General features: G+C 36.9%; 1 protein-coding gene across 1 annotated transcript in view; it reads right to left on the reverse strand.

Moving 5' to 3' along the window:
* Positions 1-337: 337 nt before the first annotated feature.
* The window catches only part of col6a4a (collagen, type VI, alpha 4a), a 53,920-nt gene continuing 41,668 nt past the window's right edge, over positions 338-12,589 (reverse strand). Inside the window, exons 31-41 of the mRNA XM_056475170.1 lie at positions 12,533-12,568; positions 12,321-12,357; positions 12,211-12,222; positions 11,404-11,897; positions 10,116-10,212; positions 8,566-9,231; positions 5,331-5,439; positions 3,285-3,427; positions 2,770-2,940; positions 2,529-2,576; positions 338-2,372 (exon numbers count right to left, since the gene is read on the reverse strand). Coding sequence (XP_056331145.1) covers positions 2,191-2,372; positions 2,529-2,576; positions 2,770-2,940; positions 3,285-3,427; positions 5,331-5,439; positions 8,566-9,231; positions 10,116-10,212; positions 11,404-11,897; positions 12,211-12,222; positions 12,321-12,357; positions 12,533-12,568 — 1,995 coding nt within the window. The 3' untranslated portion in view covers positions 338-2,190. The remainder of the gene's footprint in view (positions 2,373-2,528; positions 2,577-2,769; positions 2,941-3,284; positions 3,428-5,330; positions 5,440-8,565; positions 9,232-10,115; positions 10,213-11,403; positions 11,898-12,210; positions 12,223-12,320; positions 12,358-12,532; positions 12,569-12,589) is intronic.

The raw sequence follows: 12,589 nt of genomic DNA on the forward strand, positions 1-12,589 counted from the left end.
AAAACATCCTGTAGGTATTAGGACAAACTTTGTTGTTTCTAGTCTCAATATGACAACAGTTTAGAGCAGTATTTCCCAACCCTGTTCCTGGAGGCACACCAACAGTACATATTTTCCTTTATCTGACCTATTCATTTCAGGTTTTGGGGTCTCTTCTAATGTTCTGATGAGTTGATTCAGGTGTGTTTGATTAGGGAGAGGTTGAAATGTGTACTGTTGGTGTGCCTTCTGGAACAGGGTTGGCAAACACTGGTGTAGAAGATATTACCTCATGAAAAAACAACATTGTTAAAAAAATCTAAATTGATAAAACAGATTCTGAGTCAACAAAATCAAGTACAAAGCCTACTATTTTATTTTTGAAAAACCTGGTTTCACTTAAACATACACACATATACATCAGGTTACAAAAGTAAAATGGTTTGCAAGGAATTTTCCACAATTTTTAAAGCCTAAGAAATGCACAGACCTCATCAAACGTGAAGTACAGCAATTTAAAAAGTACTTTAATCATATCAAAAACATATTGCACGTTAATGGTGCCTTCACAGAACATATTTGCTAAAAACTATATTTATGTACATTTGTAATTTGGTAATGCATTACAATAAAGTAACATTTTATAACATTATAAAACATCTGTTTATATGAGCTAACAATGTTATTTTTGATGTTATTTTAATGTTGTTTAGCAACATAATCAAGTTTAATTCGTTAAAAATTCTTAAAGGCGCATGTAATTTTCATCACTAATTCACAACGAACAAAGCCATAGTTTGATGATGCTGTTTCCCCATTTTCCATAAAACCAAACTGGAAATTGAGGGGGTGTGACATGACGACACAATGGCAATTGTCCATGTCACTAGATAAAATATATTATGAATATTATTCAAAATATTTGGGAAAAACTGCATAACACCGTTCTACTGGCTTTAGGATATTTTAATGAAAAAAATCAAACAATATTGTGCCTTTAAAGCAGTGATCCCAACCCCCAGGTACCGGTCCGTGGATCAGTTGTTACCAGGCTGCAGAATAAATCCTTCATTATTTCCGTTTTATTTAGTATTTGAGTCCAAACTATATTTTATTTCTTAAAACCTATTTTGGTGATGCAGTTGGTAGCAGCAAGAAGGTCACGGGTTTAAGCCTTGGCTGGGTCAGTTGGCATTTCTGTGTGGAGTTTGCATTCGCGTAGGTTTCCTCTGGGTGCTCCGGTTTAACCCACAGCCCAAAGACATGTGCTATAGGGGAATTGGGTGAGCTAAGTTGCCGTAGTGTGTGTGATTGAGAGTGTATGGCGTTTCCCAGTGATGGGTTGCGGCTGGATAGGCATCCGCTGCGTAAAACATATGCTTGTTAAGTTGGCGGTTCATTCCGCTGTGGCGGCCCCAGATTAATATAGGGACTAAACCAAAAAGAAAATGAATGAAATCTTTTATTTTGAAAAATGACCGTAATCTTGCTTACATCTTGGCCACTTGAACGCCAAAGTTTAACACACAAGCTAGCAAAATAAGTAAGAAACAGACGGCCGGACCTAACCCTAACCCAACTGAAAACATCGTCAGAATGCCACGAGCACACCGCAAGTCACGTGGCAAAAACTGACCGATCAGCTTCATATTTCGTATGGAATATACACATTTCAGTAGACTAGTTATCTCAGACAAACACTGCAGTGTTTTTTTTTTATTTTCTCCAGCAGCAATGTTTTGTCAGCTTGTCATCCTCTGAGAAAACGGTTGATGGTCGCCTAGCAATCTACATATACCCACCCCCCGGGCCACGGTAAAATTGTCAAGCGTTGAGCAGCCTGCAGTAATAAAAAGTTGGGGACCACTGTTTTAATGCATACTGCCAATGATCTATAGCATTTTCCCTCTAACAATAATAAAGATTTATGTTGTAAAACATGTAGCTTATTGTTAGTTTCTCATTAGCTCATATGTGAATGTTAACAAATAAGACCTTATTGTAAAGTGTTACAGAGATTTAATCTACATAATGTGAAGACACAATGGTTAACTTCATAAATGCCGTGAACAAAGCAAAACGATAAATATTTCCTTTTTGTTTATGCATTTCTTTTGTTGCTGTAGTCAGACCTGCACAAATACAATTTTCAGGCTTCAAGAAAATAATTGCTAAATTCAAAAGGCGAAGAAAGTCTTTGTTCAAAATGTTTTATACAGGTTGAATATCCTTTAGGCAAAGAGACTCACACTCCGCCCGCGTTTCAAACCTGTTTTTGTTTCCTTCACATCCTCCAAACCAGAACTGAGAGCATTCATTCTGCTGGATGTCATAATACCAGCTTAAAACATAATTACTGCAGGGCCCCACATCCTGTTTCATGAGGCAGGCATCTGTAAGTGGAAACATCAGGACAGAGCTCAGGATTCATGCGCGGGACACCATATCAGTTCTTTCAAATGACCTCACAGAGAAAGCATGCAGTTTTCACAACTATAAGCAAAAGCCAGACAAGGCAAGAAATGTTACACATGTGACTCAATCCTTACCATTAAATAAAGCTATTTCAACTTGTGTCTGTGGGATTACTTCAGGATCTGGAGATGAAATAAGGAATATTTCAGCAACACATCCCTAATGAATGTGATTTTTGCAAAAATAGGTTCCCTTTCAGACACCTAATAAACACCATCTTATGTTCAAGGCAAGGTTCCATTCAACTGCATGCACTTTCCTAGCCTTTTTATACTGATCCCTAAACTAGTTGTGTAATTAAGGCAAAGGACTTACTTATTTTACCACAGGTCTGAAGGCACTCCCTCTCTGAACTAAACCGGTTACCATTACCACCACAGCCGCCATACCAGAAGGGTAAACAACCACGAACTGCTGGATTATAATACCAGCGCTGCATATATTCACCACAGACGGTGCCACGGTCAGAATTCTGGCGACACAGACCTGAAAACCAAAGAATTTGGTCACACTTAACAATAAGGTTTTATTAGTTTGTGTTAGTTATTGTATTTACTAACATTGACTAAGTATGAATAATACTTGTGCAGCATTTATTAATCATAGTTCAACATTTACTAATGTCGTATTCATGCTTGAGAGTTTGACATTGAGAGTTGACATGAATTAACAACGAATAAATACTGTAATAAATGTGTTGTTCGGTTTTCATGTTAGCAGATGCATTAATTAACATGAACTAATACACATACAGTACTTTAAGCTAACTTGTTATTTTGCTAAATAACTATGCTTTAGGGAAAAGATTGACAAGGTTTATAAGGACGTACTGTCTGCATTGTCAGTGGGAGATTGGATTATTGAATCTCCACGGCCTGAAGACTGCTGGTCCTCAGTATCTGGCGTAGTGTCTTCTTCCTCCGTGTCCTCTTCTACCTGAACATCTGGATATACAGTGGAGAGCACAGGAACCCTAAAAGAACATGCAAGACCACTATTTATTCTGTTTATTTAGCATGGGTTTGAGAAAATGTTAATAATTGATTCATTCAATGAAGGCCTGATAACATTTCTTCCACATTTCAAATAAAAATATCGTCATTTATACTTAATTATTGATAAGAATTTTTAGTTATTTTTTCATTTCTTGTTGGTTTGTCTTTTGAAATTAAAATATTGGTGATCTGTTGTCTAAAAATAAAATAACATTAATGACAGAAAAAAGGCATCTTCTTGATATTTTACACAAATAATGCTCTTATTTTTTGCCTAATTTAATTAAATGTATATTTGAATTAAGAAGAAGTCATCATTACTTTACAAAACAATTTAATTTTCAAGTGGTCTCATGATATTCATCAATCATTTGTTTAGTCTATTTAAATCTGCATCTTTTTAAATAACTATTTATCTATGTAAATAACCTTAATTTAAAAATGTATTCACTTAATTGTCATTCTAATTATTCTTATTAGCACCTGCCTTTCTACACACACTGTGTTCAATATACAGTATGTAAATTACATTCAATATAAATGAATAATATACAGTTGCTGGTCATATAATTAGAATATCTTCAGGTTCAACTAGACTGAGAGACCATTTAAAGGCCTTTGCAGGTGTTTTGAGTTAATTAGCTGATTAGAGAGTGGCACCAGGTGTATTTAATACTAAACCTTTTCACAATATTCAAGTTTTCTGAGATCCTGAATTTGGGTCATCAAAATCATCAATATTAAAAACCTGAAATCTATCAGTCTGTGTGGAATGAATGTATACATTAAGCTGCGGTCACACTTTTTGAGTTTGAGCTTGCGAAATTCTGTCGTACGGCGCTGCGAAAAGGGGCGGGATTAAACAAGATGATTAGACATTCTAAAAAGCGAGCGATTACTCCATATTTTAAATTCCTGTCCAGAGAGGTCATGTTTTGATCCTCGATTGGTCTCATGCAGTCAAGTGATGCGTTTTCGCCGGTCAGAGTTCACCAAGCTTGAACTTTCCAACACAGCGATCTGCAAAATTGCCGCATGACCTTGTGGTTACGGCCTGAAGCATTCACATGCATATGAATGGAAGTCTATGGGGAGAAAAGTGCAGTGTGACCGCAGCTTTATACAAGTTTCACTTTTTAAATTGCAATTAATGAAATAAATCAACTTTCTGAAGATATTCTAATTATATGACCAGCACATGTAATACATTTTAGGAGGCTTTTTAATCAATCTGCATTCTATTAAATAAACACCACAATGGAATGAACTGCCTACTTATCCAGCATATGCTTTACACAGCGGATGCCCTTCCAGCAGCAACCCATACACTCTCATTCACAAACATACACTATGGACAATGTAGCTTACCCAATTCACCTATTTACCTTCAGGAAAACCCAGAGGAAACCCACGCCAACATGGGGAGAACATGCAAACTCCACACAGAAATGCTAACTGACCCAGCCGAGGTTCGAACCAGCGACCTTCTTGCTGTGAGGTGACATTGCTAGCCACTGCGCCACCCATCCTTTCTACACAATTTACCTTAATTTATAAACAAATCTTTACAAATTAATTAATTGAAATTCCAGTAAGATGCATTAACCTTATTAAATAAAAACCTAAATTGGTATTTAAACTATGTTAGCTATATTAATACATTATTTTAAAAATTAAATAAATAATTGGTTCACTTATTATTGCAGGTTTATTAATCCAGCTTATTAAATAAGAACCTGCGAATAAATAAATAAAGTACATACATGCATACTTTCACACATAACTCCAGTCAGTGATTAATGCTCACAGTAACTGCTCTGACCTCAAACAAACAGATGTTTCACATTAGATGATGACAGTGTAGGTTTTGTCATTTGATACCTGTACACGGGTCTCTCTGCTGCTTCGTAGTCCAAACGCTGGCCTGGACTTTCTTGAAAATTCCTACACTGACTCTGGAGTGATGGATGAGGGTAGGTGTTCATATTCTCTGCATTCATAAAGAAACTATATATTAACACTCACAGCAAGACACTTGAAATGAAAACACATGGAACGTCAATCGCAAAGAAAAAGTTCACCCAAAACTAAAACATTCACTCACAGCCATGTTGCTCAAATACACATGATGCATGTTTTGAAACACAAAACGTTCCACAGAGCTTCAGTCGAATCATATACAGCTGAAGTCAGAATTATTAGCCTCCTTAGATTTTTTTTTCTTTTTTAAATATTTCCCAAATGATGTTTAACAGAGCAAGAAAATTTCACAGTATGTCTGATAAAATTTTTTCTTCTGGGGGAAAGTCTTATTTGTTTTATTTCAGCTAGAATAAAAACAGTTTTACATTTTTTAAAACCCATTTAAAAATTATTAGCCCCTTTAAGCTATATATTTTTTCGATAGTCTACAGAACAAACCATCTTTATACAATAACTTGCCTAATTACCCTAACCTGCCTAGTTAACCTAATTAACCTAGTTAAGCCTTTAAATGTCACTTTAAGCTGTATAGAAGTGTCTTGAAAAATATCAAGTAAAATATTATTTACTGTCATCATGGCAAAGATAAAATAAATCAGTTATTAAAAATAAGTTATTAAAACTATTATGTTTAGAAAAGTGTTGAAAAAAAATCTTCCCTCCGTTAAACAGAAATTGGGAAAAAAAATAAACCGGGGGGTTAATAATTCTGACTTCAACTGTATATATATATATATATATATATATATATATATATATATATATATATATATATATATATATATATATATATATATATATATATATATATCCAATTACAGCTTGCTTTGATTATTCCGGCAACATTTGTTTGATTTGGTTATCATGCCCATCATGGTAATGCTAAACAGACATTTCAGTTCTTTATAATAATGAAAAGATATTTGAGTTTTAAATCCTTGTCAGCTTAAATTTGTGAATGCTGGCTATCACTTAATGCTGTTGCAGGAATATTTTTCTTACTATCAAATACACCCAAAGTTGTCAAAATCACCATTGTTGATTATGTCTAGGATGAAATCATATGTGTATCTGTACATCTGATCTATGAAAATCTCACACATGAGAACAGCACACTACTAATGCAACTCACTTACAGGCTGTGTTAGCTTTTTGATTAAAATGTCTACAGAAAAACGACACAATTATGTTTGTTCCTAGAAAGAATTGACATCTGCTAGAAATTCCAATCATAATAATAATTCCTTAAATTTATATAACTCTTTTCTGGACACTAAAATACACTTTACATATTGGGGGAATCTCCTCATCCACCACCAGTGTGCAGCATCCACCTGGATGACGCGACGGCAGCCATATTGCGCCAGACCTCACACCACACACAAGCTGTTTGGTGGAAAGGAGACAGAGTGATGAAGCCAATTATGATATGGGGATGGTTAGGAGGCCATGATGGACAGGGGGCAGTGGGCAAATTTGGCCAGGATGCCAGGGTTAAACCCTACTCTTTTTCGAAGAACAACCTGGCATTTTTAACGACCACAGAGGGTCATGACCTTGGTTTAAGATCATATCCAAAAGATGGCATTCACTGAGCAGTAAAGAGTCCCCTTCACTATACTGGGGTGTTAGGACCCGCACAGACCACAGGTTGAGTGCCTCCTGCTGGCCTCACTAACACCACTTCCAGCAGCAACCTAGCTTTCCCATGCGGTCTCCCATCCATGTACTGACTGGGTGCAGCCCTGCATACGTATCTTCAGTGGGCAGCCATGTGAGAGTTGCAGAGAGCTAGCTGCCGGCAAGGAGTCCATCTGAGTCATAGTACTAAGATGGACTCCTTGGGGTAACAAATGTCTGACTATTATCAACCGACTGTGGCTGTATCTCTCTATTCGTTTTTTGAATGGTTTTCTAATGGCACGTTTTTGCTGTTGCGCTCTGTTGCTAAAGGGCCAACATCACTGAATGATTTTCCTTTCTGGAAAAAATAAAAAATGAAAAAATAATAAAAAACAATCACCTTAAAGTTGTCTAAATGTAGTTCTTAGCGTAGTACTAATCTATAAACTCTCAAATGGCTGCAAACTGAAGCTGCGCCCTGTCAGCACCTGGATGGGAGACCACATGGGAAAGCTAGGTTGCTGCTGGAAGTGGTGTTAGTGAGACCAGCAGGGGCGCTCAACCTGCGGTCTGTGTGAGTCCTAATGCCCCAGTATATTGATGGGAACTCTAAGAATGAGACGTTAAACCGAGGTCCTGACTCTTTGTGATCGTTAAAAATCCCAGGATATCTTTCGAAAAGAGTAGGGGTTTGGCGTCCTAGCCAAATTTGCCCACTGGCCTCTGTCCATCATGGCCTCCAAACCCCCATATCATAACTATCTTCATCACTCGGCCTCCTCTCCACCAATAAGCTGGTGTGTGGTGTGCGGTCTGGTGCAATAAGGCTGCCGTCTCATCATCCAGGTGGATGCTGCACACTGGTGGTGGATGCGGAGATTCCCCCCAACACTCAAAGAAATATTTTTTTTTTTGCGCGTTCAAACTACTTAATTAAAACGAGCTGAAACAACACAATTCTTGAGATTTTATTGGGACAACTTAATAATTTTTTTAAAATGTTAAATTAACTTAATCGATTTGTGCTGGGACAACATGAATGAATTATGTGGAACCCTGCATTTTGTAAAGTGAATGTGTAAAGTACTTTGAGTATCTAGAAAAGCGCTCTAAATATAAGGAGTTTTTATTATTATTAAAAATAAGATTTGATATTTACAGTGGAAAATTTACATGAAACATGAAACATTGATCCTCGGTAATATTTTTTGGTAATTTTAGTCACATTTTGAACAATAAAGTGTGTATACCTGTGCAACATAAGACTCTGTTGTAGACTCTGTAGTCAGGTTCTGTCGACATTGCCCTGGTTTACCAATAATGGTATAGACTAAAATTAGACTTGTTCCTCACATAAAGCTATAGTAAAGCTATAAGGCTTACAATGATAACTTTTATGATGTTTGTTGCATTTTCTGAGCAACATGAGAGAGGCAAGATTGCCACCAGGATAACTATTGCAATTCTTTTGACCAAAATCAAACCAGCATTAACATAAAACACTCCTTACTGCTCAGTATATGGAAGAAAGTCCTCATAAAGCGTTGTGTGTACTCCTGTTCTCCATGTTTCAAGTGGCCCAGGTGAATGATGTGCTGTTCTAACGGATAGCTGGCAAGCTCCTCTACTTGACTAGAGGCAATAGAGTCGCCCACTGTCAGGGTGAAAAGTACAATGCCGCTACACTTCGCCAACCTGGAAAAAGAGTCCAGACGTTTTTTCTCCTGTAACGCGGTCTCCTCCCCAATGATGGCCAGCAGCATCTTGTTCTTGCGACTTTCTGGAACTGCGTTGAAACACTTCTTGAAAGCAAACTCTAAAGTAGAGCCCAGTTCATGAGATCCTCCAGATTGCTTTAGTTTTTGGATGATGCTTGTCTTCATTAGATTGCGATCGGAGAAGTCTCGTAAGCTGAATATTTCGTGCGCAGGCTGGGGGTCACTATAGGTAGACGTCTGCTGGTAGAGAGCCACTCTGGCCTGTCTGTCAGCCCTCGTGGGTTGACTGCTCACAACAATCTGATCGAGCACACCGCCGAGCACTTCCTTCACACCCTTGAACTCGTCAGCCAGGATGCTCCGGGACCCGTCCACAACCACCACAAAGTCCATATCCAGCTCCTGAGGTGCAGACGGCAAGTTGGTGCCCTCACATTCGCTAGCTGGTCTGCATGGATCTTGGATGAGAAAATACATTATCATAAAATGAAAAGGTGGTAAAAGTTCTGGAAAAACAATTCATTTAAAAGTACAGAATACCTCGGGTGTACATTACTTTCAGTTATTCCTTAATTACTGTAAGAGACTGATATTTATACATCATAAAAAAAACTGTTTGAAAATCTGAAATATGAGACTTAACAAATTTAGTACTGAGAAAATTGACTTTAAATTTGGCAAGTTAAAATGCCATTATTAGTAATGTATATTACAAATTATATGTATTACGGCATTTATATGTATTTGTAGTTGCCTATTATTCTAAAGTAACAACAATATTTATTTAATATTCTAATGATTTGACAAAAAAATTTATAAATTTGACTGTAATCATTTTGTAATAATATAATATAATATAATATAATATAATATAATATAATATAATATAATATAATATAATATAATATAATATAATATAATATAATATAATTTGCATGTTTTTCCCACGTTTGCATGGGATTCCTCCAAGTGCTCCAGTTTCCCCCATAGTCCAAAGACATGCGGTACAGGTGAATTTGGAAGGCTAAATTGTCCGTAGTGTATGAGTGTGAGTGAGTGTAAATGGATGTTTCCCAGAGATGGTTAGCGGCTGGAAGGGCATCCACAGCGTAAAACGTGCTGGATAAGTTGGCGGTTCAAAAGAAAATGAAGAACCTACTGCGCCACTGCATCGCCTATAATATAATATAATATAATATAATATAATATAATATAATATAATATAATATAATATAATATAATATAATATAATATAATATTAATTCCCTTGAAATTTCTTTTTTTTCTTAATGTTATTTGATTTAACATTGGGTGCAAGCAAGAGAGAAAAAAAAAAACTTACCATAGCAAATAACACAACTCTGGATCTTACTAAGAGTAGCATTCTGGTCCTGCACTCTACCCAGAACAGTCAAGATAAAACTCTGGCTCTCATCAGCCTGCATACAGTACAACAATAGCCATGCATAGAGAATGAGTATGTCTACATGCTGTTAAAAGTATTAAAGCTTATTGTGATAGCCACACACACACTTTGATTTAACAATTCACATTTAGTCATTTAACCAACCCAGGCTCATTCTGAAAATGTACTGTCATACACATTTCTAGACAGCACCAAATACGTCCTAGGAGCTTTTTTTTTTTCAGTTTCAGTTGTTTTCGCGAATCCACCAGAGGCCGCTGTGTACACTTTTTGAGATTTCAAATTTTGAGTGCCATTCACACCTACTGTTCTGGCATAAATCCACCGGAGGCTGCTGTTTACTGACTAACTGACTTACTGAATTACTGACTGACTAACTGATCAACTGACCCACCCTCCTTCTTCCCTAAACCCAACCTAGTGTTTTCAAAAGCACTGATCGACCCGCCCACCCATTTCCCTAAACCCAACCAACAGTTTCAAAAAGCAATCCAGAAAAAAAAAGCCCTGGCCTGATTTTTTTGATTTTACCACATTCACACCCTCTTTTTTACTAGTTTATTTTATTGTTTGGATTTTGTTTTTGTCTTGCCTGCTTTCTGGAACCGTTCTTCACCAGACTCGAACCCCGTCATCGTGGTCATCTCCTCTCTGCATCTCAAGTCAGCCGACGTACATGGCGAGCTAACTGGACAAACTAGTAACAGCGGGAAAGCCGTCCATACGGAGGTAAATGGTCAGCTGGTAGGTGTGAAAATGAATGGCGTCATAACGCCCCGTAGCTTTGTTGTAAAAAATAAAATGAAGCCATATGTACTTCTGGCTACATAATTCGTAATCTCCAGAAATGTATATAGGGTTACGTTTTCAGAATGAGCCTATGTTGCATTTAACAGACGCTTTTATCCAAAGTGACTTTCAAAGTGATTCAACAAGAAGAGGCAATTCACACAAGAACTGCTAATTAATCAAAGGAACTGTTAGTGCTCAGAGAGAGATAGTGTTTTTTCAGAGAGAGATAGTGCTCAGGTCATTGTGGATGAGATTGGTTTTTAGTTTTAGTAGAATGATACTAGTGAATTATATTAATTCAAACAATTGGTCACCTTGAAGTAAAAACCCATACAAAATTAACCAATTTAAAGAGTTGATCAATCAGCTATTTTCAAACAATTGATTTTGTTTATGAGGCACTCATCTTTACCTCAAAAGCTCTCCTGATAGAAGGGACATTCTTCAGAGCGATGACCCCAAGTTTAATATTCAAGGCTTTGTACTCTAGAATGGCAGTGGTGAGAGATATCGAATCTTGAGATTCTCCGGCAGTGAGGAAAATGGCAACCTTCCTCATCAGGACGCCTTTCCGAACTCGCTTCAGAACATTTCTGCCCACAAACCGCATGGCAGCGGCAATGTTGCGGCGATTTGAAGTGCGCTCCAAGGCGATGTTGTTGACGGCATCAATGAGCTGCTTCTTGCGGTGGTAGTCGTTAAAGCGGATCAGGTATTTGGTGAAGGAGCTGTAGGACACCAGAGCCACTCGAGCCCCCGTTGGGCAGCTGCTCTCGGCAATTTTCATGTTGTCCAGCAGTCTGAGGACCACAGAACGCATGCGCTCAAAGCCTTGAGGAGTCACATCTTCAGACATGTCTATGCCAATCACAAGATCAGTGGGGTACGCTGGGCATTTTACATTGTCTAGAAGGACACATACAGTAGAAGAGTATTAAGTCATATTTAATTGTGTACACATGACAGATAATTCACTAATTAAATATAATATTTGTTTGTAAGGGATAATGCATATATAATGAATAAGCCCTTTAGCCTAATACAAAAGTTGATAAGTCTGTGCCTTATTCTGAGTTAACAACCGCCTGGATGTACTTTATCCCTTACTTAGCACACTGAATGTTGTAAATGACCAATTAGACTCAAGTATTTAGAGAGCCATGTAAAAAATATAAATAACATAATTCTTAAAAAAAATATGATACAAAATGTTACCTACCTTTGCAGCACACTGTTAAATAAAAAAAAACATAACATTTTTTAAAAAGGCATCTTTATCGTAATTCTATAGTTATTTATTTGAAGTAAAAAGAACAAATAATTTCTTACAACAGTTGTCTCGAACATATGAGATCAGCTGACAGTCCTACAAAAGAAAAAAATATATAAATGAATGAAATGAATGTCTTGTGTTTTTATATGAACGCATTCTAATTATGCAAATACATGCATTACCTTTATATTATAATACATTGCGTTACATATATTATTGCTATTCTTTACTTCTAAACATGCAGCAGGGTAGAAAATCAGACACTTACAGACATCTGTCTGGCTCCTCGTGGTCCTTTCGGGCCCTATGTAGTAAAAAAAATCTT

The sequence above is a fragment of the Danio aesculapii genome, chromosome 16 (assembly GCF_903798145.1).
Source record: "Danio aesculapii chromosome 16, fDanAes4.1, whole genome shotgun sequence".
Classification (NCBI taxonomy): Eukaryota; Metazoa; Chordata; class Actinopteri; order Cypriniformes; family Danionidae; genus Danio; species Danio aesculapii.